Here is a 26,764-nt window from a genome sequence, read left to right as displayed (position 1 = left end):
CCTAGGTCTGGGCACTGGCACCAGCTGGATATGATACTGACACGAAAAAAGGACATTGGAAATATACTGCTGACACGTAGCTACCAAAGCGCGGATTGTGATACTGATCATACTTTAGTGTCCTGCCGGACAAGACTGCTGCCAACTAAGATCCACACATCACAGGGAAAAAGAAAATCACGCCTGAATACTACTAGCACAAAAAATCCTGATCTTTGCACCGAATTTGAGAACAAATTAGAGGAAGCTTTTAAAAACTTCTCTGTGACTGAGGTAGAAAAAATTGGTTAATATGCATGACTAAATGCATGACGCGTAGGACGTAATCATCTTCTTTTTTGAAGTAACGTCTGTATTATATAAGATAAGATAAGAGATAAAAGTTCTAGAGCCTTTATTATGGTACACATTCCTGCAGTAGGCAAAACTTAGTCCAAGTGGTGGTTCTGCAACTATTGTTACACTTAGGTTAATATTACAAATCAAACACAAAATCATGATAGTGTTTCATTTTTTTTAATAGTCGTAGGCCTACAGTAGGTAAAAAAAATATATTTTTTATTTTATTTTAATTAATTGTGAAACAAATATACTTAAAAATGTCTATAGTTAAAGTAGGTTGTACAAATAATTTCCTTAAGTGCAGTACTGTAGTCAAGAAAACATGTCTGTCATTTTATGTCAAGGAAACATTATGTCTGTCATTTTATGTCAAGGAAATATGTCTGTCATTTTATGTCAAGGAAACATGTCAGTCATTTTATGTCAAGGAAATATGTCAGTCATTTTATGTCAAGGAAATATGTCAGTCATTTTATGTCAAGGAAATATGTCAGTCCTTTTATGACAATAACAAAAGTATTTAATTAAAAAGTAACTACCCCCAAGACCATGAACGAAACAAAACAGGAATGAGGCCTGTGTTACTATATGGGTAAATATTTAACATTCACAAAATCTTCCCTAAACATTTTTACGTAGCCTACGTTTCACTTCTAGTTTTATACGAAACACGTAGGCCTATAATGTAGGATAAGAATCAATGTTTACATACACAAACATATGCTTGATCTACACTTCAGTCCGCCTGTTGCGTCAAAACATATGGTCAAAGGAACATCAATATTATATTTGGCTTTAAAGAGGTAATTTATCGGAGGAAAGAAATACATGGTTCTTGGCCTTTAGGTCAACAGGTCACCTGATTCATAGTCACGTATTACTGTTGTTATTCATTACAAGGCCACAACGACTTCTGCAAGTTTGAAAGGGTTTATGTGGACCTTTTAATTAAAGTACCTAATATAGCATCCATGGAGGCTGCCTGGTTGTGTGGTATTCACTCTGCATGACCACCGAAGGTTCAAGGTTCGAACCTTGCCCGCTGCCAGCACCCGTCGTCCCACGGGAGATTTGGGTTAAGAATCTGAAGGAGCACCCCAAACACCTCCTAGTGGGATTTCTGCACTCGAATAAATGTCAAGAAATCAAAACATTACCAACTCGTCATCACTTCTTGGGAATAAACACAATGTGGGAGTGGGGGTTTACCACGAGTATGTAAAACAGCTGATATGGAATAGAAATATAGTGTTACAATATTATTAGTTGTGCTGGCTACATAACACCCTCGTAAACCGTTGGCCGCATAAACAGATGACCTTAACACCATCTGCCCTTTAGACTCCATGGTCTGAAAGGGGAACTTTACTTTTTCTTATATATACCCTATGTAAAAGTGCTAATATAGACTACATTCACTAGACATATATTTCTACATACAGGCTGTAAAAGTGCTTGTATGGATTAGGAGTATATAGTTCAATTATACATATGTTGTAAAAGGGGTAGCTAGGCCTGCTTAGATTAGAAGTAAGTATATAGTTCAATTATACATGTTGTAAAAGGGCTAGCTAAGCCTGCTTTGATTAGAAGTAAGTATATAGTTCAATTATACATGTTGTAAAAGGGCTAGCTAGGCCTGCTTAGATTAGAAGTAAGTATATAGTTCAATTATACATATGTTGTAAAAGGGCTAGCTAAGCCTGCTTAGATTAGAAGTAAGTATATAGTTCAATTATACATATGTTGTATAAGGGGTAGCTAGGCCTGCTTAGATTAGAAGTAAGTATATAGTTCAATTATACATGTTGTAAAAGGGCTAGCTAGGCCTGCTTAGATTAGAAGTATATAGTTCAATTATACATATGTTGTAAAAGGGCTAGCTAGGCCTGCTTAGATTAGAAGTATATAGTTCAATTACACATATGTTGTAAAAGGGCTAGCTAGGCCTGCTTAGATTAGAAGTATATAGTTCAATTACACATATGTTGTAAAAGGGCTAGCTAGGCCTGCTTAGATTAGAAGTATATAGTTCAATTACACATATGTTGTAAAAGGGCTAGCTAGGCCTGCTTAGATTAGAAGTATATAGTTCAATTACACATATGTTGTAAAAGGGCTAGCTAGGCCTGCTTAGATTAGAAGTATATAGTTCAATTACACATATGTTGTAAAAGGGCTAGCTAGGCCTGCTTAGATTAGAAGTATATAGTTCAATTACACATATGTTGTAAAAGGGCTAGCTAGGCCTGCTTAGATTAGAAGTATATAGTTCAATTACACATATGTTGTAAAAGGGCTAGCTAGGCCTGCTTAGATTAGAAGTATATAGTTCAATTATACATATGTTGTAAAAGGGCTAGCTAGGCCTGCTTAGATTAGAAGTATATAGTTCAATTATACATATGTTGTAAAAGGGCTAGCTAGGTCTGCTTAGATTAGAAGTATATAGTTCAATTATACATATGTTGTAAAAGGGCTAGCTAGGCCTGCTTAGATTAGAAGTATATAGTTCAATTATACATATGTTGTAAAAGGGCTAGCTAGGTCTGCTTAGATTAGAAGTAAAGAAATTGGGGAAAGAATACAAAGTAGGTCCCATAATCTGAATCGTGCAATCGCTGAAGAGCTGTCTGTTGAATCATTTGTAATTAGAGTGGTTGTTTCCTCCTTAAACTCAGTCAACTCTGTGGAGGTAGTCGTTCTGGTCATAAGCGTTGAGAACTGAATCTTCTCTAAGGATATTTGTTTGCATTTTAAAAAGAGAAAGAGAGGGATTAGTTATACTTGTATAGTCTAATTACTTAACTATTGGGGATGTTCTAACGCGGAGGCAAATCATTAAAATGTATTTCGTGCCTCTGTGTTATGGAATGAGCGTGTGCGTGTTTCTGATGGGCGGATGGTTTGGTTGTGTAGGCCGGAGGAAAAGCTCCTGTCGCCTCAGAGTGGAAACATCCGCCCGTGGAAGCGGAAAGGCTAAGAACGAGAGCAAACATGGCTCCCAGTGGGCTACCACTGTTCTGCTCTAGCGAGTGGCACGTAGTGGGGATGTGAGAAAGGCTTGCTACTCAGTCCACAACCCATTGCACCGTTCCCCAGTCGGGGTCATACGGGTGGTGGTGACTCTCCCACGGGGGCAATGGGAGCACATTATAGGAATATGGAGTGCCCCTCCATTTGGCTCAGCCTCCGGCCACGCATGGGTTGGGGAAACCCATCGCGCTGGCTTAAAGTACAGTGACCCATGACCAAACGGATTTGATTAAATGGCCATCTAGTTGAAGAGGGCCTCCAGACAGAGGAGTCAGTGAAGAGCCCATTCCTCATCCTGGCCATGGGATAAAATCCTTTCCAGGGTCAAACGGTTCATAGTGTGTAGATCTAGCTAGATCTAGTCCTAGAGCTAGTAAATCTAGAAACGATAGATGATAAAAGTCTAGCCCTAGCTAGAATCACGTACTAGCCTTCTTAAAATAAATTGAAATGAGCAATATATAACTATACAATCTCTCGTCACAGGTATCTCACTACCAGAGTAGTTAGCCTATCTGCCCGAGTAGTTAGCCTATCTGCCCGAGTAGTTAGCCTATCTGCCCGAGTAGTTAGCCTATCTGCCCGAGGAGGCGTGAGACACGACTTCCAATTCAGGTCGTTCCCTTTTTTTTTCCTTCATTTTAAATGATTTCAAAAAACGAATTACAGTCAAATCCACCCAGATATTCCTTTCTTTCTCCCCCCTTCCCCCTTGCATATTCCCAAGTGGTCCAGATAAGTGTATTGAGAAAGCTAAAAGCATGAAATAGCTCTAAACAAAAACAATTAGTAAAAATATAATTATTCGCACAGAGTTATTCTTGTTAGTTTTTTAAAATCTATTACAAATTTAATTACATGACTTATTGAATAGAATGTATGAAGTTACAATTCATATAAACTTTCCTTTTTTTCTGTTTGTTCTGTTTTATATTTTAATTGTCGAGACTAGACCGTCTCAGATATAATTCAGATTTAACAAGGTTACAAAAGACAGTTTGTGTGGAAACACAAACTCAAAATCGGCCCCGGAAGAGGTCCACCCAGGCTTCAATATTTTCAGAAATAACATCCAAATAAAATTATATCAAAGACAAATGAGAGATAAGAATGGAGAAAGAAGGTTAACAGATCTTGCGTAGTGCCCCAACGGTCCCGCAGATCAAAGGATAGGTGTAAGTGAATGTAAAGCTAGATGTGAACCTAGCCTAACTAGTTCCCCTTTCAGACCTTGTGGTCTATAGGGCAAATGATGTAAAGTTCATCCAGTCAATGTCTACACATCACTTACGTCAAATAGATTGTGCAGACCAAAACCACTCTTTAGGCTAAAAGTTCGAACTCAGTGACTCAGTAGTCTTGAGACGGCACCGGAAACAGATAACTGTCACGTTAATATCGGAGTTTAATCTCATCTGGGTTAAAGAGCAGGCCAGAGAAGAAAGTATCAATGAGCTATATATAGCTCTGTGCAAGTATGTTTCACTAATATAAGAAGAGAGTTTGCCTTCACGCCATATTGGAAATTTCAAGATAAACTAATCAATGTCAAGGATGCTAAAATGAACTTATCAACCATGGGCGTAGCCAGGGAGGGGGTTCGGGGTTCAACCCCCCCCCCCCGAAATGAAATCCCAACCCCCGAAGGGGGGATCGGAATTTAGTGACTGATTTTTTGCTTTGATTTTGTTTATTTTAGGTGAGATTTTAATACTAAACCACCACTTTCCCCAGTACAACCAAAGGGGTTTTGAGTTTAAAACCCCCTACTAGGGGGTTTTGAGTCTAAAACTCCTACCAAAGGGGTTAGAGTTTAATAACCCCTTCCAGGGGTTTTGAGTTTAAAACCCCCTACCAGGGGGTTTTGAGTTTTAAACCCCCTACCTGGGGTTTTTGCAGTTAACTCACCCACTTCTATAAAACAAAACAAAAAAAAATGCAAACGAAAATCCCCTAATTCTAAGAGCACAGTTAAGGAAGATTTTGAATTTAAACCCCCCTCTAAAATTTACGATAAACCCCCTCTTCAATATAAAACAAAAGCTAATTAAGCACTCAAAATGTTATGAGCGTAGCTAAATGGGTTTTGACTCAGTTTTGAGTTTAAACCCCACTTCAGTGGGGTTTGAAGGTAAAAAATACCTCTTTAATAATAAAAACAAAGCAAATTATACACTCAAAATGTTATGAGTGTAGTCAAAGAGTTTTTGAGTTTTAAACTCCCCTCCAGTAGAGTTTGAAGCTAAAAAGTACCTCTTCAATATAAATAAAAGCAAATTACTCACTCTAAAATCTATGAGCGTTGCCTAAAGGGGTTTTGAGTTTATACCCCCATTCAGAGGAGTTTGATGCTAAAAATACCTCTTCAATATAAAAAAAAAAGCGAATTACACACTAACATTATTTGAGTGTAGCCAAGCCAATCGGGGGTTTTGAGTTTAAATCCATCTTCTACAGATGGCTTTTTTAAAAAGTTTAAAACCCCTACAGATGGTTTTGAGTTTAAGATCCCCCTACAGAGCATTTTGAGGTGGAAAACCCCCAACAGATGATTTTGACGATAAAACTTCCCTTTTCGATATAAAATCTAAAGCAAACTACAGTCACTTAATTCCAAGAGCGTATTCAAGAGATGTTACACATTTTTACTAGTGGCAGGGCTCCATTAATAAACTGCAGTGAATAGTCATCTGCCGAAATTGAAAAACACTAAATGTGGCTCAACAAAGATGGCTAAGACAGATTTTAGGAGTCAGTTATAGAGATCGGGTCTAAATCAAGGACATCATATGCCGAACTGGGAGTCGACCCCTTAGTAAGATTGTGAGAGAGCGACGCATGAGGTTAGCGGGACATGTTTTCCGACAAAATGAATTACGCATAAGAAGAGTTGCAATGACATCCTAGTACAACTTGGCGCCACACATTCATGGAGGTCCTCATGGCAGGTGGGAAAAAGCTTCAGACATTACCAGTGACAGATTTTTGTGGAAACAGCTTGACGTCAAATGCTCCGAACGGCGCGGTTTTCAATACCAGAAATAGTGCTTGGCGGCGGGGCTTCGCCCAGCGCTGGGGGAGCTCCTAGCGCTCCCCTAGACCCCCTTGCTAGTAATGGCGGGGAATCTAGAATTTTCCCCCTAACTTCAGGAAGAACCTATTCTAGGGCACAATAAACGTCTTCCGAAAGAATTAAGGGTCAGAATGTAATAAAGATTATGTACACACACACACATGAATACATATAAAAAATTTCGCGGGGGGGCGGGGGGGGGAAGAAAAAATTTCCCCCCCAACCCGCCCCCCCCCCCCCCCCCGAAAATAAATCCTGGCTACGCCCATGTTACCAACTATAGGTCAGCTGTTTGGAAAACAAGGCAGGTAAATAAATTGCGATACATTCAGAGAACATATCAGAAGCTATGAACTACAAACTATGGTTAATGAGAATCCCAATTCCCCAATGCAAACTGTTCATTTGAAACTATGAACTAAAAACTATGGTCTTGACTAAATGCATGACGCGTAGGACGTAATCATCTTTTTTGAAGTAACGTCTGTATTATATAAGATAAGATATGGTTAATGAAAATCCCAATTCCCCAATTCAAACTGTTCATTTGAAGCACTAATGCCTGCTAGCACTCAGACTCCTCAATAATCTTCGGGCTCTTTTATTATTTAATGAATGACTTGGTTTTGGAAAATTTAGAATTCAAAAAAAGAGTTTTAAGTAGAAGAGAATAGGTGAGATGAGTTTTCAGCCAAAATACTTAAATATTAACGTGTTTTTTTTAAAACTAGAACAACATTTAGTGAAAAACATTAAATATGACTTTTAGTACACTATAGAGAAATGAAATATATATATATTAGACTTTAGTAATAATATAAAATTACTTGTTCTCCCATCCCCCTCTTTTTTTCTGAGAGTGCTCTCTGTTGAGGCGAAATTTACGTGGGGTAAATCTAGTCCGACTTGCCGAAATAAAAGATTGATCTTTCCATGACTTTATCTTGGTGTAACGCATGGTTGGGCCATGAAGAGAATTATATATATAGAGAGAGAGAGAATAGAGAGAGAGATTACTTTTTGAAGACAATTTTTTTCGGGGCGACATTAAACTCCCCTTAATCTAAATGATCTTTTCTAAGCCCGTGGGGCACATTTAGCTGATGGAGGTTAAAGTTGTTTTTTTATTCTACAGAAACATCGGTTGTATTTGCAATGTACTTTACATTCATATCAGAATATTTATCAAGTAAAAGTATTATTCAAAAGGTTCTTATAGATTAGAAATTGTAATATGTATCCGCCAAACCAATTCTACCCGTTTCGCGCGCGTTAAAACGGTCGAATTTCGCCAGAGCGTTTAACCAAAGTTACGCTACATTTGCCTCCATTTTCATACTTCAGTGTCGGCCCACGTCCCCACCATACATTTTTTCAACTAATTAAACCTGCCTTTTGTTTTAATAGTATGGATAGTGAATTGTAGACGTTTGTGTATCTTAGAATTCATGAGAAGGCTTGTAGTCGAGGCTCCGCTTCGAATTTACGGGAAGGATCTGTCGAAAAGGAATGTATTTTTTTTTCCACAAAAGTCTGAGAAACACTGCCTTCAACTTGCATACATATTTATGTGTGTGTTTATACAAAGAATACATGTTTACATGGGATTGGGGGACCTGGATCCGCTAGTGAATCTGGTCAAGTCAAATGTAGATTTAAAGCGACTTGTCTTTATTAGGACTCGAACTTGAGCCCCACCAGGAAGCCAAGTGATTTATGCCACACATCTTAGAACTCAATAGCGATAATAACAATAATAAAGATTATACTAATACTAAAGAAACCTTACCATGAACTAACAATCTGTAACCGCAGTTGTGTACGATGCTGGTAATCAATCCTTCCGTAAAGCATCTGTATAGCCCCGCCCTTTCCATGGTCACCTCACGCAAGCTTAGATCTACAGTAGAATCGTTGTCGTTGCTGCTAAAGAAGGTTTGCGTGTCTATGGTCAGTCGTTTCAGAAGCAGGCCTTGTTTGGTAATTTCCAAAATATTCTTCCAGGCATCGGTTCCTTGACGACGGAACTTAATGATTACAACAGGGGCTTCGGATTCGATAAACTTCATGTGGAAAGTCAGTGTGACATCTTCCTTGACATAGGAGTAGATCTCTGTCAGGTCTGTCACGTGCGAACATAGAAAAAACTTAAAATTACCTTCCTATATAAATTCATAGAAAATTAGTTTGCCGGAAAAGCATTAAACTGCCGAAATAGAAATAGATTTTGTTATCTGGCTTTAAAATAATATTGCAATACTAAACAATATGTTATATGCTGGAGGTCCTTTGAAAATGGTTTGGCTTTTTGTAACTGAAGTATTTTGTTAACAAACGAATGCATTAACGGTACAAATGTAAGCACATCTAGGGTCTCTATGACCGTACAAATGTAAGCACGTCTAGGGTCTCTATGACCGTACAAATGTAAGCACGTCTAGGGTCTCTATTACGGTACAAATGTAAGCACGTCTAGGGTCTCTATGACCGTACAAATGTAAGCACGTCTAGGGTCTCTATGACCGTACAAATGTAAGCACGTCTAGGGTCTCTATTACGGTACAAATGTAAGCACGTCTAGGGTCTCTATGACCGTACAAATGTAAGCACGTCTAGGGTCTCTATGACCGTACAAATGTAAGCACGTCTAGGGTCTCTATTACGGTACAAATGTAAGCACGTCTAGGGTCTCTATTACGGTACAAATGTAAGCACGTCTAGGGTCTCTATTACGGTACAAATGTAAGCACGTCTAGGGTCTCTATGACGGTACAAATGTAAGCACGTCTAGGGTCTCTATTACAGTACAAATGTAAGCACGTCTAGGGTCTCTTCTCGCTCTGGAAGTGATACAAAGACGTAAACCAACATTAACTCTTTCCCTCCGTAAATTATTTTCCTCGTTCGGATAATATTATTCATTTTCTTTATTTGTATTTCACTACCCTGTTCAGATTAAATTTCAATAAAATTTTTGATTGTTATCAGAACATGTTATATCTGGTATCGAATCATTGGAAAATGGCATGCTCTATTTACACTACACAAAATAAAGTTTATACATCTAAAAATCCATTTAGTTTAATGGGTTCAAATCAACGTTGGCCTCGTCAATTAGGAGAGAAAGAGTTAATTTACGATGTCCGGTTAGACTCACCATCTGTATTCTCTTCTGGCTTTTCGGGTGCGTTAGTGGCCTGCTGAGGCGCCTCTGTTGCTCGTTTTGCTGGGGAAAAAAACAAAACAAAACAATCTATATTCTAAACTGTTCAGATAACGTACGCTGACCTTAAATGATTTCTTCGATCCTTTAGACGTTATTGATTACGATTTTAAACAAGACAAACATATAGAATACTTTTTAAAAACAAAAAAAGTTTATATTCAGTGTAATTGTAACAGTTTGGATCAGTCATGTAATTAAATTTGTAATAGATCTTGACTAACAAAAATAAATCTGTGCGATTAATAATATTTTTACCAGTTGTTTTTTTTTTGTTTAGCGCTATTTCATGCGTTTATCACTTATCTGGACCCGTTGGGAAATGGGGGGTGGGATTGGGTAAAATAAATCATAAAAGCTAAACGCATGAAATAGCCACAAACGGGTGGCCTATTTCCAATCTCCGGTTTGCAGACGATACAGAACTGGAGGATACCCTCTAGCGGGACAATCGCCAACAAAGTAGAGACTCAGTGAAACCGTGGTGGTCCATATTTGAATTTGGTACTTATTGAGGGTCACTCCCGTATTACCCAGGAGAATGAGTTTCTTGAAGCATAGAATGCAGGAAAACGCTTGGCGCTGGGGCTCCGTCCCCTATCCGGTGGGCTGTAATAAAGCGAAGCGCGCTCTTAGATTTCACTTCTAGAGCGTGAACCTTAATATATATATATATATATATAATAAGAGTCAGCTGGAGGTCACTCACAAAGGCCGCGGGATACACATTTGAGACCTAAAGAAAATTTTAATCGACCACCGGCGGACAATGGTTGTGCTTATCCTGGATGTGGCAAAATATGTAGATCACAGTTAGGGCTGCGTAGGCACGGGAAATGCTGCATTCCTCATTAATCTTTGGACTCGAAGACAAGCATATATATATATATTGGCCGGGGGGAAGCGTCACTTATGAAAGTTAGAGACACTGATTTATTTTGTATAAAGGGTTTGACTTACGTTTCACTGTGACCCACGAGATCAGACTGTAATGGATTCTGCCCCTGTCCTTGGTGGACGCAAAGCTATCGCACTCATATTCGCCAGCGTCTTCAGTGATGACCCCCGTGATGTTCAAAACAAGAGAGATGGTGTTCGGGTCGCTTCCCCCGCTGTACGATGGTATCCATGTTCGATTTTTTGGCCCATGCTAACAGAAACAGGAAGAAACGACTACGTTGGGCTATAGTTTGTCATCTGGCGTGCTGACTTACAAACTGTTAGGCTAAGAACTGCAATTGGTTGGATGCTGTCTGCCTGTAAGTCTGTTCCTTGATTTTAAACAACGCCATTATAAATCTGATTTCATCATTAATAGAATTAAGAGAACATCGGTTTAGTATTATCTTCTGAAAGCAACTTTTTATATATTTTATGTATGGGAATCAATAACATAGAACTATGTAGTTGTTACAGCTTTCTACAATATCTATAGCTCTTAAAAACTACCTTAGTTAACGCAGATCAAAATATGCAAGAGCTAAGTTGTTATTACAATACACTTACATAACTTGATTAAAAAAAAAAACTTTAGTATACTTCTCAGTGCATATCACACTCTGGTCTCTCTCTTTGTCTAAAAAAAAACGATCACATTTCCGGTCATTCGCGCATACGTTCCAACTGGCATATTTCTAAAACATAGATTAGACACACATAAAGACATTTATCCATGACAGTAGTATATTAGAATCTATTAATATGTCTTGTAATAGGCCTACTATTGCGATTCTAATATTAGAGCCGGATGTAATCTAACTTTTGTTTTTAGTTAAAAAAAAAAAAAAAGAAGTAGCACTTACAAAAGTCAGTTCCTTTTTTGCGTTGGGTTTGTAGCTGGCTATAATGTTGAACGTTGGTTGTCCTAGCGACTGTTTTCTCAATGACATATCTATGACATTAATCACGTCTGCTGGGTAACGGAATCTGCTCTTGTCACACGTGACCTGAAAGGACTCACCCTCGTGGATGTTCCAGGGTTTGTGGACCACGTGTTTTATTCTTGGAGCTTTTAAAAACAAAGATCGAAACTCAAATAAGTGTCAAATATACAAACAGGAATGTACACATTGGTTCGCGGTCTGGTACAGCGCTTGGCTTCCGAACCTAGCAGTCTCGGGTTCGAATCTCTGTGAAGACTGGAATTTTCAGAACTCTCTTGAGTGCACCCAACTCTAATGTGTACCTGACATTAGTTGGGGAAAGTAAAGATGGTAAGACCGTTTTGCTGGTCAAATAACGTCCTCGTTAATTGTATGCCATAAAAAAAATCACATGACCAATGAATCGAAAGGTTTGAAATACGTAATTGATACACTTAGCACATAGTTTCAAGAGATAGGATGCTAGAAGGAAATTAAAAGGAACATACGTTAATGCAAAAGAACTAGGTTTTCGCTCGCGTTGTGCTACTGCTGATGCAGAAAAATCATGTCTTCCCAGAATCCCAATGAGGCTTTCGCTCCCAGAGGTCCACACTCGACATGATTTTCTCCTTACGACAATTACAGGAGAAGTGTAGAGGACAGGGCATACACAGGTTGCCTGTATCGATCTGACCGAAGCTTTTGCAGAGATAGTCTCTTTAAATTCCTGCACAAAACAGGCTGCCCACAGAACTTATTGAGGTATAATTAAGTCCTTCCATTGACAACGTGCTGGGCACCGGTACAGATTAATGGTGTTGTCCTCAGAAAGCTACAGTACACGCAATGGAGTAAAGCAAGGATTTGTGCCTGCTCCAAACTTCTTTACGTTTTTCTATGTTCAAACATTATTTTTAATGAGCCGATCCAGGTTTCGAGTGAAGCCTGAGGCCAAGCCCCACAATGGTTTACCTCGATTTCTCACACTGTACCATCGGATAAACACAACCACGCGAGCGAACGGTGGGACGTAAAGGAAATGTACTTGACTTTTCTGAAGCGCACGGCAAAAATTCCTTTTACATTTCGGCTTTCCATCACCTCTGTTGAAATATTGAACGATTTTAAGTGCCAAGAAGAAAAGAAAAAGTGCCATCGATAGCACACACAAAAATAGCACTGTAAGATCTTGTTCCTCGTAAGATAATTTTTATTGGTCCGATCAAATGGAAATTCAGATTGACTACATTTGACCACCTCAGCGTAACTACTGTAACAATAGTAATATAGATGCCAAAACGAACAACATTCACACACGAAACAGATACACACTCTCAAACAGCGCTTTAGTAATTCGACTTCTATGTACTTCTCGATGACGACAGATGACCTTAAAACACTCTGAAAGTGGGATAAAGGAGTTTTTAAATCTTTCAGTTTTAGTCCTAATGGAAAGGAGACGACCACTTTGTTAAGATCTGATGTAACAGTGGTTTAATAGGTGCAGGTTATCTTTAAGAATCGTGTGTGTTTTGGAAAGACATTTATCATGAAAACGTTCTTTAAGAGATGGTAAAAAAAAAATAAGTACATAGTTCTGTTCCATTTTCGCTAATGCATGAGCATAGGAATAAATATAAGACAACATTGCAAACAACTCAAGAAATCTTATAAGTATAGGTCTACTTACCAAAAACATTTAGCTTCTGTACGCAATCAAGTGTAGCTTCTACATAGCACTTGTAGACGCCGTCGTCTGCTAGAGTTACTTTTTTCAACCGGACAGTCACTGCTCTGGTTATCGGCTCAAACCTATAGGTAACTCGCCTGTAATATTTTGTCTCTACATAGCTCTTTTTGATGTCGCTCACGTTGATGGTAAGCACCCTCTGGGTGTTCTCTGTCGATGAATGCTGAAATTCGATGATAACTTTCGAGGTATTTTCGACTAATTGAGAAATCCTAAAGACCATTTCAGCATCCCTGTTCTCTAGTGTATTGACCTGGTTCGAGTCCTGGGATTCTTCCACTAAAGTAGAAAACAAAACAAAAACAAGAAAAAGATTTTTAAAAAAGACAATACTTCCATTGTACAGCTTACAGTGAAATAAAATACAGAACCCTTTTAATGCACAGGCTTTTTATCATTGATATTGTTTCCAAAAGATGATTTAACAATACATTTTATTTCGAATTTAAGAAAATAAATCTGTCCAGGACAGGTCCTACAAATTGCGAATCCCCTCTTTTAATTTTTTAACGGCCCACGAAAGAGAAATAGAGAATATAGTCTTTATAGCCTTGGAACACTTAACTAGAGAATTTTTACAACAGGGCCGGTCTTAGGCCACTGCAACCTATGCGGCCGCAGTAGGCCCCGCACTTTCATAGGTCCCGTGCGAATTCTAGGTGTAAATTATTAAAATAAACCATTTGAACTTATTATTAAAGGGCTTCTGGAATTCTCATGAAATTGTAAAATGTAAGAAAAAGTCATGAAAATCTCCTGAAATTATTAAAATCATCTGATGCAAATCTCCTTAAAAACAGACAAAATTGGCATTTCTGGGTGTTATTCAATATGGAAAACGTCAATTCTACTAGCAATTAAAAAAAAACCTCATTGTCAGCTTTCATTTAATAAAAATGTAATAATAAGGCAAATTTTAAGCAAAACAAGAAGTTAAATTCTTAATTTACTTTAATAGTCACTGACATACAAATATAGATGTAAATCTATCTCGACCTCTTCAAAAAAAAAAAATAAGCGACAATTCGCAAGTCGATAGTAGCCCTAAATCTAAAAGGCAGATCTGAATATTTATTGATGTTCCTTCTATCTTCCAGTGTACGACCCGTTGCCTGAGCGAGCGTTCGGCATTCGGGATTAGGGGTCGCCACTGTGATGAGGCCTATCTGTCTTGTAGTAAATTGATGCCTGTCTGATTTTGACAGATGACTCAGGAGATGTCTGGGTTTCTTGTGCGGGTGTATTTCAATGCGATTAACCAGCAAGAAAATAGACTAATCTAGTTTTAACAAGAGTAGAGACAAATCCAAACACCGTTGAACAATTCATATTGTTACGTATTTCTGAATCTTCTGGCTAGATGTATTAGTTGGCACATAAATAAAAACACAGCAAAGAACTTGACGACTAAACTTTCAGTTTCATATAACTTTAATGACTATTAACTCTAACAATTCGTTACTTGAACATGTAGCGTAGAAGACTGTACAATATCTGTCAGTTTACAGTTAGCTATACTTCGTTGCAATACATCTCTTCACTTCGTTGCAATTCCTCTCTTCTCAACTTTCCTCGAGCCGTATTCCACAGAACAGACCAACGACACACTTCCCAGTGTCGCTCCAGGTCTCCTAAAGCTGAACCAAGTCGTACTCAAGTCTACCGAATCAGAGCCGCACACGTCTTACATCGACAGTATCGACTGTAACGGCTCAAGTCCACTGTAGTTCGCTGTATAGACTTTAACGACAGCAGTTCACTCCAGTTAACTCTACCCTAGTTAACTTGCATCGAGTCGTACACATTTCTCTTCCACAGAGCCGCACACGTCTTACACCGTCTGTATCGACTGTAACGGCTCACTCACGACTCCATACGACTGACTTTCACATTAACTCTCTGGCTTATATAGAGTCCCTAATCGCTTGTCCAAAGTTGCACAAACACGGCTAGTATCCTCTGAAATAACACGTGAGGAAACGTCACATCCTGTCTTTATTTATACACGTAGATTCCAGAAAACACTCGATGCAGTGTCATCAAGTCGGGGTCACACGTAGTGACCTTTATCTGTCACTGTTCATTAGTAACTGTCCCCCTACTTAGATCTGTTCGTCCCCTGGAACAACACGTGTGGACACGTCACATCCTGTCTTTGTTTGTACATGTAGATTCCAGGGAACACTAGCTGCTTTGTCATCTCGCCGGGGTCATACGTTGACCTCTACCTATCACTGTTCATTTGTAACAATATGAAGGTTTAATCCAACAAAAGGCCACGGTCAAGTCTATGTCGATACAATACGTCTTATCCTTATGAAATCCTATCACCAACTACTTGATGTCTCTCGGTAGCCTCTAACCCAACTAAGTCCTAAGTCCTAAAGTCATTATCGCGTTCAAAGTCCGTCAATTGTGGTGCGTCTTTAATAACTAAATAATACTAAGTGTCTAACAATATATATAAATATATATATCGTCTGCCACTATCCTCTCTTCTCTCTGTCTCTCTCTTTTGTCTCTCAATCTGTTCCCCTCTGTGTCTCTCTCTCTGCCTCTGACTCTTGTCTGTCTTTCTGTCTCTATCTCTCCTCTCTTTGTCTCTCTCCGTCTCTCTCTGTCTCTATCTCTCGTCTCTTACTCTACTCTCTTCTCTCTCTCGTTTCTCCTCTCTCGTCTTTCACTCTCCTCTCTTATCTCTCTCGTCTCACACTCTCCTCTCCTCTCTCTCTCTGTCTCTCTCTCCCTGTCTCTCTTTCTCTCGTAACTCACTCTCCTCTCTCTGTGTCTCTTTTTTGTCACTCTCTCCTCTCTCTGTCTCTTTCTCGTCACTCACTCTCCTCTCTCTCTGTCTCTTTCTCGTCACTCACTCTCCTCTCTCTCTGTCTCTTTCTCGTCACTCACTCTCCTCTCTGTCTCTCTCTCTCTCTCTCTCTCTCTCTCTCAGCATATGTTAAACCGTGTTTAGGGTTGACGAGGCCTTATTTAATTATTCAAGCCTGCAAACATCGACAACAACAAAAAAATGACAGATGAACTCACTGAAGATGAAGACATTAAAGCACAAACAAGTGACCGCTCAATACACAGGGCCAGTGCTGTGCAGTCTCCACGTACCGTGAACTGTTAACTTGTACCCACAAAAGGGAATTTTCTGGCCGTTCTGAAGACACCTGTAATCGCCGCCGTCTGCCAACAGGATGTGAGAGAGGGTCACGATGACCAGTCTTTCGTACTCTTTCTTGTGGCTGGTGACCCGTGATCGAAAAGCTTCACTGACCTCGACGCTTAAGTCTGGGCCGATACTAAGCATGTCAGTGAAGGTGTAGTGCTCCTCCTGTTTGAACGCGATGGACAGGTTCAAGTCTTTGGAGATGTTCATGCTGTTCAAATAAAAAAACATGACTGCGTTGTTGTCCTCGAGAACTGAAATACCTTTTAAATCTGGGGAGCGAAACAGAAGGGCTGTAAAGAATAGCATTACAAAGCTAGATTATAAAAGTGCCGTAACAAGAGAAGCATTACAAGGTGAAACTATAGAATGAAAAATAATAATATAAGAGTAACGTTACATAACAAGAGTAAAGTTACATTACAAAAATAACATTATATTACCAGAGTAGCATTAAATAAGAAGAATAGCATTACATAACATAGTAAAGTTACAATAATAAGGGCTTGTCTTCGAGTCCAAAGATTAATGAGGAATGTATCATTTTCCATGGCTACTCAGCCCCAACTGTGACCTACATATTTTGCCACATCCAGGGCAAGCATAACCATTGTCCGACGGTGGTCGGTTAAGATTTTCCATTCACCGTTTACGCCTGACCTCGGCAGCGGATTTTTATTTGGTCTCAAATGTGTAGCACACGGCCTCCAGCTGTCTCGTTCTGAAGCCGCATGCAACCAGGTACTCTCTCTTCTATGTCGGCTAGGGTGCCAAAGTTACAATACAATAGTAGCATTACACGAGAAGAGTAACTTTAAAAGACCAACGTTACATTTCAAGAATAAAATGAAACTAGAAAAGTAAGGACACTCAAAATAAACTTCACGAATAACTCTCTTGAAGTAATTAATCTAATAACTATACACAATAATGCATAAAAAAAAGTAATGTTTCCCTTTCAGACCTTGTGATCTATGAGGCAGTTTATGTAAAAGGTCATCTGTTACTATGGTTCTCAGTTAACGAGAGTGACATTTGGCCAGCACAACAACCTTTACTTTTCCCCAACAAATGTGCCGTTAGAGCTGGGACCTAAAGATCCCGAAAGTAAAAATCCCAGTCTTCACCAGGATTCGAACACGGGACCCCCCGTTTTAAAAGACAAACGTTTAACCATTAAACCACCTCGCCTCTAAAATTAAGTAAATGCATACCTTAAAAAAAAAACAGTATTACAAAAGGAGTTTGTGTTTTCAATTCACTCAAAGGCGGCCTCCTACGATCCACCCATTGAGAAGGAATATTTAAGTTTTTACCTTACTTTGAACGATAACAGTAGTATTGCCACGCTCTATATTATTCAATATTAAAGAAGAAGCCGACAGTCATATGTGGGACTCCATAAACCCAAATTATTGACCATAATGAAAGAAAAATAAAAACTTACCCAAAATAATCAGCTCGAATCCGCAATAGTTTATCATTTCTTTGCTTTGTACAAAGAAGCAAGCATAAAAACCGGAGTCTTCCGGCATGACGTCAGTTAAGGTCACATGAAGTATGCTCCCCCCCTGTTCGTGAATGGTGTGGATGTCTCTTCCAAAGTTTGGGTTGACGGATGGTTTGATGGAATCCTTTCTGACGACCAACACCTCTCGCCAGGAGATCACCTCCGCCATGTTCCCATACATGATGGAGATAGACTCCTTCTTCGGCATACTTATTTTGCTAAAGTCAAATGTCATTTTGATGTCTTTACCTAACGTTGAGGTGATGGCGTCTAAATCTGGGATATATATGTATATATATATATATGTATATGTATTATGTATATATATATATATATATATATATGTATATGTATTATGTATATATATATATATATATATATATATATGTATATGTATTATGTATATATATATATGTATATGTATTATGTATATATATATATGTATATGTATTATGTATATATATATATGTATATGTATTATGTATATATGTATTTATATTTCTATATATGATTAGATGAATGCCTGGGCATTAGCTGTAATCGGAAAGATGTCGTCCGCACATCAGTTCCCCCCCCCTCTCCACGCAGCGGATGTATTCAATGGAACGGCAAGTGCCGATATAGTTTGTTGTCAGCGGCGTCGCCGGCTCTGCCAGGGTGTAGAACTGAGTTCAGAGTTATGGAAATAAAAAGCCATATGAGAACCTTTTTTTTTTCTATCTACACAAAAAAAAAAATTCACATTATTTGCGCCTACTCTTATTTCAAGTTTTTAATTCATAGGTCAAAAGCAAAAAAAAAAAAAGATATTGAAAATGAAAAACATATGGGAACGGGGAGGGGGTAGTTAAGATTTCTGTATCATTTTTTAATCATTAAAATCTTTTATTACAAAGCTTTTATCAACTCACTATATTTGTCTCTATGTTTGTCTGTTTGGTAGTTAAGTTCTTTACACGTTAGTTCTCCCCATTGCGGAATTAAGTTGAAATTTTGCACTATTATTTGTTGTACCTGACAAACCAAGAATAAATATAAAAGCATTTAGTTAATTAGCTATTGGTAATTAATTGCATTGTTTGGAGTCGAACAAGGGAAAGAAATAGTACTTGACAGATGTGGTGGTATAAGCTGCAATAGTCCCCTTAAGTGAACAAGTTATGCACTGTAAAAAAGCGATCGAGGTAACATTCACCCAGATACCCCTTCTTACCCGCTCCCTTTTCCCAACTGGTCCAGACGAGTAAAAGGATCATTGATTATTCTAAAACCAAAAAATAGCGCTAAACAAAAACAATTTGTAAAATACAAAAAAAAATACTTTTTAAAAAAGCTGATATTGAGTGTATTAATTAGTTTGTATCAGTCATGTAATTTAATTTGTAATTACTGCTGATTAATTCGGCCCTCAAAACTTCAGTGGTGCTTATAGGAAATGTAGAAGATCGGTACCACTAGACTCTGTGATTTGTTTGCAGGGAAACCTGTAATTAGGGTGGCCTCTAGAAGGAAAGAAACTACAACAAAAGTTGGGCCCCACTGCGCTAATATCAGGGCCATTTTGGGGGTCCATCAAATTTACGTCGCCTAGGGCCTCCAATAACCTAAGGCCGGCTCTGTTGATATTGTCAGAAATACGCAATGGAGCGGAGATTCCATGGGCGTAGAGTTTCATGAGACTCAACTCTTTGTACGATTACAATTGACTAAGTTCTCGTGAGTCTGCTAATGCCACGGTGCGTGGGGGGGGGGGGGGGGAGTGTAGAGTTAGGACAGGATATGATTGTAGAGAGTTTTATTGAATTGGTTTAGTGCAGCGTTTAATAAAGAGTTTTGTCCACTGGTTTAGTGAAGGCAATCGATTGAAAAAGACTAGTATCTTAAAAATTATAAACACATGTCTTTTCTTGTGAATGATGGAGTTGTGAATTTGTGTCATAATGCTAATATGCTCTCAGTGGCGTACCATAGGACGTTCCGTTGTCTCGATGCTCTCAGTGGCGTACCATAGGACGTTCCGTCGTCTCGATGCTCCCGGGTTCATACTTGCCCGCTGCCATCCCCGTCGTCCTGTGGGGAGGTTTGGACTAGGAAGTAGATTAGCTCTGAAGGGACGTCCCATACATGTATATTTGAATCTATGTTCTTACAAACAGTTTTTACCAACCACTTTAACGGTGGGAGGGCTGTATGGGAAACGCAGAATCGGAGATCAAAACATTGCATAAAATATCATTTTCTGTCTCTCTGTTCGTTACGTTCACAATTGGGGGGATGGAGAGGGGGAGGGGCGCCGTCAAGCCTTACTGACCATGGCGCCTGGCTCGCTTGGTATGCCACTGTATATTCTTTAGCAAAGTTGTCCAACTCTGGATTACAATGGAGGTATTTTGATGCTGAGGCTTCCCGCTAGAAAAATTGAATGGAGTACCGATCACACTTATTGCTGGTAAGTTCCTTTAGACTAGGAACCTGACAGACAGCAATGCTACAAAATACGAATAACAGAACGGAATATACTCACTGAAGTGAAATGCTTACCTAAGATATAAAGACGAAATTTGCAATCGGGGACCTGATTACGGCCAAGAAAACAAAAGTACAAACCAGCGTCAGAATGGGTGCAATCTGTCAGCGTCGTTTTAACCATCCGCATTGAATTGTAGGACATCGTCAGTATTCGCGGCATGTAGCGCTCTGATACCCCGACCTGGAGGTGTGTCAGGTCCACTTCCAGGACACTGGTCGATTCTTTCGACGATGCTCTCATGAATTCGAGGTAGTAAGCGTTGGCGTCGCTGTTAAGGTGTTTCAGGTTCATGGTGAAGGTAAAATTGTGGTGCAACTTGACCCACGCGGAGGTAAAGTTAACACTGCTAGAGATGGCTGAAGATAGATATAGAATATATAATAGAATATAATTTAATAGAACATCAGAGAATATGGTAGGATATAAAATATAATAAAATATTGAAAAAACAGTTGATGTAAAAAAAAATAGTATTAAATATATAAATTATCACAGAATATAGGCTAATAGAATGCAGAATACCAAATAATAAATTACAAAATAGAATATATAAAGTAGAAAGTATGGCGTATGCATGTATGTATATATGCATGTAGGTATGTTACCGTATGTATGTGCCGAATAGAAATCAAAACCGTTCGACCAATCTTAATAAAACTTGACAGAAATGTTCCTTGGGTGCTAACTTAGACCATAGTGTATGTATTGTAGCCCTAAAACAAACTTAAGACCCTCAAAAAAAAGTTGACCAACTCTATGAAAGCATTATAGCTTCATCGATCTAGGCTATGTTTAGGCTACTATGTTTACCTGAAAGGATCTAGATCTAGATCTTTTTTTAAGAACTACACTTTGCGCAGATAGTTTTTTACTTTGACACATTAAAATACAAAATATAGTGTATTGATATCATTATTTAATAAAATTAAGCTTCAAATTTGTGTTTTATATAAATTCGTTCCTTATATCTGCGAATTTAGAATTCTTAACGTACATTCTTTCATTAGAAATTACACAGAATGTTAAACATCTCTCTATTCCTAGATCTAAAACTCTAATTCAACTTTAAGATGATAGAATTTTCGCAAGATAGTTTTTTTAATTAAACACATGAACATATTAATTATAGTCCATTCATTTCATATTTTAATCAAATTAACATTCAAATTTGTTTTTCTAAAGCATTTTTACATAGATCTACATTCGTTCGCCAATGTTTTCATTAAAAAATTGAATTCAGGTCAATTAGCTATTTTTAGCTCCATTCATAATATTTTGTATTCATGAATTCATGCATTCGCATTACTTATAAGATTATTATTTTCTTTAATTGTTTCTAATGCAATATATGAGTGACTATATCAGCAATACTCAAGTTAAGACCCGCGGGCAGCGGGTAATATCTGTCTAGTATAGAATATAATAGAATATAAAAAAAAACATAACATTTAGCATATTATAGAATACAATAGATTAGTGGATTATTATTATAGATTTTATATAGCGCTACTTTCATGCTCATAGCATGCTCAGAACGCTATGGTCCAATCTCATTTGTGGACCAATGCGTGGAGGGGGTTATCTGGGAGAAGGTTTTCCGTGCTGCCTTTAGGCACTCAGTAAAAAACATCTCTGATCGAGTCGGGTGTCAAACCAAGAGCCCCCTACATAGATAGCCAAGCACAGATTAAAAAAAGCTAGCTAGTTATATTTTTTCACCCATGTATGAAAATATCACATGGGTTTCCATCTTATCCATATTTCTCTACTCCGGAAAATCTATATCTCCATTTAGACTCTCTTAGACTAGGTGGGTTTATTTCAGTCTCATAAGGCTAATTTGAGAGGTTTTTGTAAAGACCTGACGACCAAAGAGAGAAAGAGCAAGTGTGTAATAGGAATTGAAAAAAAAATACAGTTCCACAGTATTAGAAGAAAAGCTGGGGAAAGGTCATTTGGGCTTTCTTTAATTGCTTAGAATTCATTTTCTTGGCATTATCCTGAACAACCATAGATGTCAGATGTCAGAACCCGCATTGCTAGATCAAGCAACCTTTCATCACTGAAAAACACCTGGGTATCTATGGAAAAAGGCACCGCAACCAAGTTTAAGCTCTTCAACACCGTCAAGCCAATACTACTGTTACAAATGAACAGTGATAGGTAGAGGTCAACGTATGACCCCGGCGAGATGACACAGCAGCTAGTGTTCCCTGGAATCTACATGTACAAACAAAGACAGGATGTGACGTGTCCACACGTGTTGTTCCAGGGGACGAACAGATCTAAGTAGGGGGACAGTTACTAATGAACAGTGACAGATAAAGGTCACTACGTGTGACCCCGACTTGATGACACTGCAGCGAGTGTTTTCTGGAATCTACATGTATAAATAAAGACAGGATGTGACGTTTCCTGACATGTTATTCCAGAGGATACTAGGAGTGTTTGTGCAACTTTGGAGAAGCGATTAGGGACTCTATATAAGCCAGAAAGTTAATGTGAAAGTCAGTCGTATGGAGTCGTGAGTGAGCCGTTACAGTCGATACAGACGATGTAAGACGTGTGCGGCTCTGTGGAAGAGAAATGTGTACGACTCGGTGCAAGTTAACTAGGGTAGAGTTAACTGGAGTGGACTACTGTCGTTAAAGTCTATACAGCGAACTTCAGTGGACTTGAGCCGTTACAGTCGATGTAAGACGTGTGCGGCTCTGATTCGGTAGACTTGAATGCGACTTGGTTCAGCTTTAGGAGACCTGGAGCGACACTGGGAAGTGTGTCGTTGGTCTGTTCTGTGGAATACGGCTCGATGCAAATTGAGAAGAGAGGAATTGCAACGAAGTGAAGAGATGCAGTGCAACGAAGTATAGCTAACTGTAAACTGACAGATATTGTACAGTCCTCTACGCTACATGTTACAGTAATGTTAGAGTTAATAGTCAATAAAGTTATATGAAACTGAAAGTTTAGTCGTCAAGTTCTTTACAGTGTTTTTATTTGTATGCCTACTAATACATTTAGCCAGAAGCTTCAGAAATACGTAACACTACTTTTGGAGAAAAGACCTGGAGAATCACCGTCACGAAGATTCTTATGATCCGCTGACCAGACAAAATCTCATATGAGGAATTCTGGCAAGGAACAATGCAGCCGCCTATTGAATTAGATATCCTTCTGAGACACTGGAGATGGATAGGTCGCACCATTCGCAAGCCTGCATAAAACATTTTATTTTGAAGTAACGTCTGCATTTTATAAGAGTTGCCTAGCTGGATTTTTATTTTATGTTATTGTTCTGGCCTAAGGGTCGACACCCATTATCAAGACATGCCGGCGTAAAATTGGAGGCGCTAGGCGAAGTGAATTTGGTGGCCCCAAATAAAATCAAATAATCAAATACATAAACAACGAAAAAATAGAATTACACAATTTATTTAAAACATACTCAGGCTAGAGTACTCTAACAATAACATTGGGCAAAAGTTTAGCTATTTCTTCTCTAAATAATTATTTTAAATCCTGAGCGAGGCCCCCACCACTCGAAGACTGCAGGCGGTTACCCAGTCCGCCTATGCCTAAGGCCGGCCCTGCTGAAGATTATATCGTAATCATCTACTTTTTTGAAGTAACGTCTATATTATATAAGATAAGATAAGAGAGACTAAATGTTTTAACCAAGTGTAGTCTAAATGATACTCTACCGTAACTGAAGAATGTCATAATGATCAGCTGTGAAACTAGATATTGTAGTGACATTATGTTTCTAGGTAATATTCTTATTCTTTTCATAGGCCACAAACTTTAATCTGTCTCTTAATGTTGTCATTGTTTCTTCTCTAGACATAGTTCCATTGAAGAACGAGCTGGAAATGGTCGCATCTTTTTTTGGTCATTCGGGAAAATCCTAAAAACAAGTGGTGACAAAGATGCATTTTTAAATTTAAATCCAGAATTAGTCTCTCTTAGTATATCCTCAAGTCATAAAAGCAACTTTTACCCACAGGCTACGACCTGTGATTTTTTCCCCCGATTTATCACAACATATTCTGCTCTCATAACCTATTCTTTTAAGATTCGAATAAAGGACAACTCTCTCAGCTTTCTGATGCTCTCTGCTCCCTCCCTGATGCCCTGCTATCATGTCCTGCTCTTATATGTCCTGCTCCCTAATGTCCTGCAAACCTGCATACAATACGTTACTGAGTGTAATGCAAAGTACCGCAGGAGCAGAGCCTTGTCTTCTTTATAAATTGCGTTGTACAATTACATAATTTTCTATTGATACACATATGCAGCTTTTTGATGCCTCCTCAAATTTTACAGATGTGGACAATTTTGAATGGATGCTCATATCAAGAGGACACGTGACTCTAATTGCATGGTGATGCAAGGACCGATTTTACACCCATTCAGATCTACATATAACCCAGAGTTACACAAACAAATAGTTCTGACTGTTTTATAGTGATGTTAATATTGTATTTTCATCTATTTGAAAAAGAATTCAATATTTAGGTGTACACACTTCACTGATTCTCTTCGTTTAAAAATTGGTTCTTTTTAGAATATTTTAAAATTGTAACTTTAAACATCCCATATTCTTTCTCACCAACAAGCCTTCATACACACACACACACTTCTTTACATACATCTTACAACACAAACCTCTCACAGACATCTTCACACACATCTTCACGCACACACATATCTTTATACACACATCTTTACACACCTATTCACACACACACACATTTTTACATACGCACGTTAATAAACGCAAAGAGATTTTAAAAAATAACTTCAGATACATTTTTATTTCTAACATTGAACATCGAGCTACAAATTACAAATTAAACTTTCACATTTTAGTTTTCTTCTCAGAGAATTCTCGGATCATTTGGTATGCAAGAGAGTTTTTCTTTGGGTCTCTCTTTTGGGTTTTTCCTTTGGTCTTTCAACCCAGCGTTCTTTTAATCTCGGCGCGCAAATGTCACAAAGAAGCACAAAAGAACGGGGGCAAGATTTATATAATCGTTGCAGCCGCCATTTACTGAGGAATAAAATAAAAGCATAATGATCAGTTTGGAACAAACTAATATACAAGTTTAAGGTGTTTGTTTGAGTTTTGAGCTTTTGGCACATCGGCACAATTTAGGCCATGTCGTGCCCGTAATCCTTCAAGGATTACTCTCCTTTTCGAGAGCTAAATTCCATACAGTTGAATAATTAAAAACAAGGTCTATTCAAAGTTAAAAATAGTAAAGGTAGTAAAAATTTAATAATTAGCAAAAATCTTTTGTAAATATTATAGGGTCACAATTTCACAAATCAGATCTTCGTAGTCTTATAAATTCTTATAAATCAACACAGTTTGATTAGTATTGATGAAAACTTTGAGAGAATGATCCTTAGATACGCGTTCCTCATTTTTCGCCAGTGGATTTCCTTAGACGGAAAAAAAAAAACACTTCGTTTTTAAGCTATTCATGATATTTGGTTCTTGTGGCCTATGAACTAGTATTTAGTGTTTTCAGTCTTTAATTGGCAATGTTCCACTGTACTATCTTAGGGCTCTGGGGCGACTCTCCACCATTTGCCATTCTGACAATCAATGAAAGAGGTCAAGTCCAAGGGAGATCAGGGAGCGCTGAGAGTCTTAAGAAAGTATAACACCAAAATATAAAAAATTATTAAAAGAAAAACAAAGCTTATCTAAAGGGGAAGAACTCCGTCTATAAAACTATATCTACCAATAATGTACTATTTATTTCCTTTTTCAAAATAATGCGGTGCCAACAATTAATTGACTTATTGAATAGTTTTGTTTATTGATTCTTGCTTTGTTAGGTACAATAAATAATTATTTTAAGTATCAACTTGGTCGGAGAATGCGTAATGAAAAATAGCATTAACAATTATTTAAAGGGACTAAACCAACAAATTTAGCCATATCGGTGAGTACTAAACGTAAATGAGTATTTCAGAGAAATCATCACTATTGTGAAACTTCATTAGGGTGAAGATTTGAGAAGCTTTTAAATCCTCTCTTGCAAAAGCCCTGGACAGAAAATTTGGCCATAGCTCTGAGAAATGTAAGCTAACAGGACAGTGGCCTGTCCTGCACTGTGCTATGATAGCTTGCTCAAGCCTGGACAGCCTCCACCACGGGAAGTGAGGTTAAGGCCAAGGGACGTCCTGGCACTCAAACCACTTTTCCATTTCTATTTTAGTTTTTGATTATATCAATGGACCTCATACACCAA

The 26,764-nt window shown here is 38.2% G+C and overlaps 2 protein-coding genes across 23 annotated transcripts in view; both read right to left on the bottom strand.

The window, feature by feature from the left end:
• Positions 1 to 653: 653 nt before the first annotated feature.
• LOC106059757 (uncharacterized) lies at positions 654 to 24,393 on the bottom strand. 3 transcript variants are annotated; one of them, XM_056033885.1, is made up of 10 exons: positions 24,203 to 24,393; positions 20,513 to 20,857; positions 17,909 to 18,247; positions 16,407 to 16,733; positions 13,230 to 13,568; positions 11,477 to 11,682; positions 10,635 to 10,824; positions 9,609 to 9,677; positions 8,241 to 8,573; positions 654 to 3,077 (listed from the first exon to the last, which is right to left on the bottom strand). In XM_056033885.1, the coding sequence occupies exons 1-10, from the start codon at positions 24,288 to 24,290 to the stop codon at positions 2,896 to 2,898; spliced, it is 2,418 nt and encodes an 805-aa protein (XP_055889860.1). In that variant the 5' UTR covers positions 24,291 to 24,393; the 3' UTR covers positions 654 to 2,895. The 3 variants fall into 3 exon arrangements, with proteins under 3 accessions (XP_055889860.1, XP_055889861.1, XP_055889862.1); XM_056033886.1 differs by having other exon boundaries at positions 20,579 to 20,857; XM_056033887.1 differs by lacking the exons at positions 20,513 to 20,857; positions 24,203 to 24,393 and adding an exon at positions 19,938 to 20,043.
• A 903-nt stretch (positions 24,394 to 25,296) lies between these two features.
• The window catches only part of LOC106059295 (uncharacterized), a 28,606-nt gene continuing 27,138 nt past the window's right edge, over positions 25,297 to 26,764 (bottom strand). For all 20 annotated transcript variants that reach the window (XR_008778388.1, XR_008778396.1, XR_008778398.1 and 17 more), the window contains one exon: positions 25,297 to 25,551. The gene's annotated coding sequence lies outside the window, so the exon portion shown is untranslated. The remainder of the gene's footprint in view (positions 25,552 to 26,764) is intronic.

Source organism: Biomphalaria glabrata, chromosome 6 (genome assembly GCF_947242115.1).
Source record: "Biomphalaria glabrata chromosome 6, xgBioGlab47.1, whole genome shotgun sequence".
In the NCBI taxonomy this organism is placed as follows: domain Eukaryota; kingdom Metazoa; phylum Mollusca; class Gastropoda; family Planorbidae; genus Biomphalaria; species Biomphalaria glabrata.
This window is presented reverse-complemented; position numbering and strand designations above follow the sequence as displayed.

What these genes read in the sequence shown, in the direction of transcription:
- LOC106059757 (XM_056033885.1), bottom strand. Translation starts at nt 24,290, where the DNA reads ATGAAAAGAATAAGAATATTACCTAGAAACATAATGTCACTACAATAT. An exon ending in CAAAAAAGGAACTGACTTTT is followed by an intron (nt 10,825 to 11,476) that starts GTAAGTGCTACT and finishes TGTTTCTGTTAG; the next exon opens with CATGGGCCAAAAAATCGAAC. An exon ending in CTCGTGGGTCACAGTGAAAC is followed by an intron (nt 9,678 to 10,634) that starts GTAAGTCAAACC and finishes TTTTTTCCCCAG; the next exon opens with CAAAACGAGCAACAGAGGCG.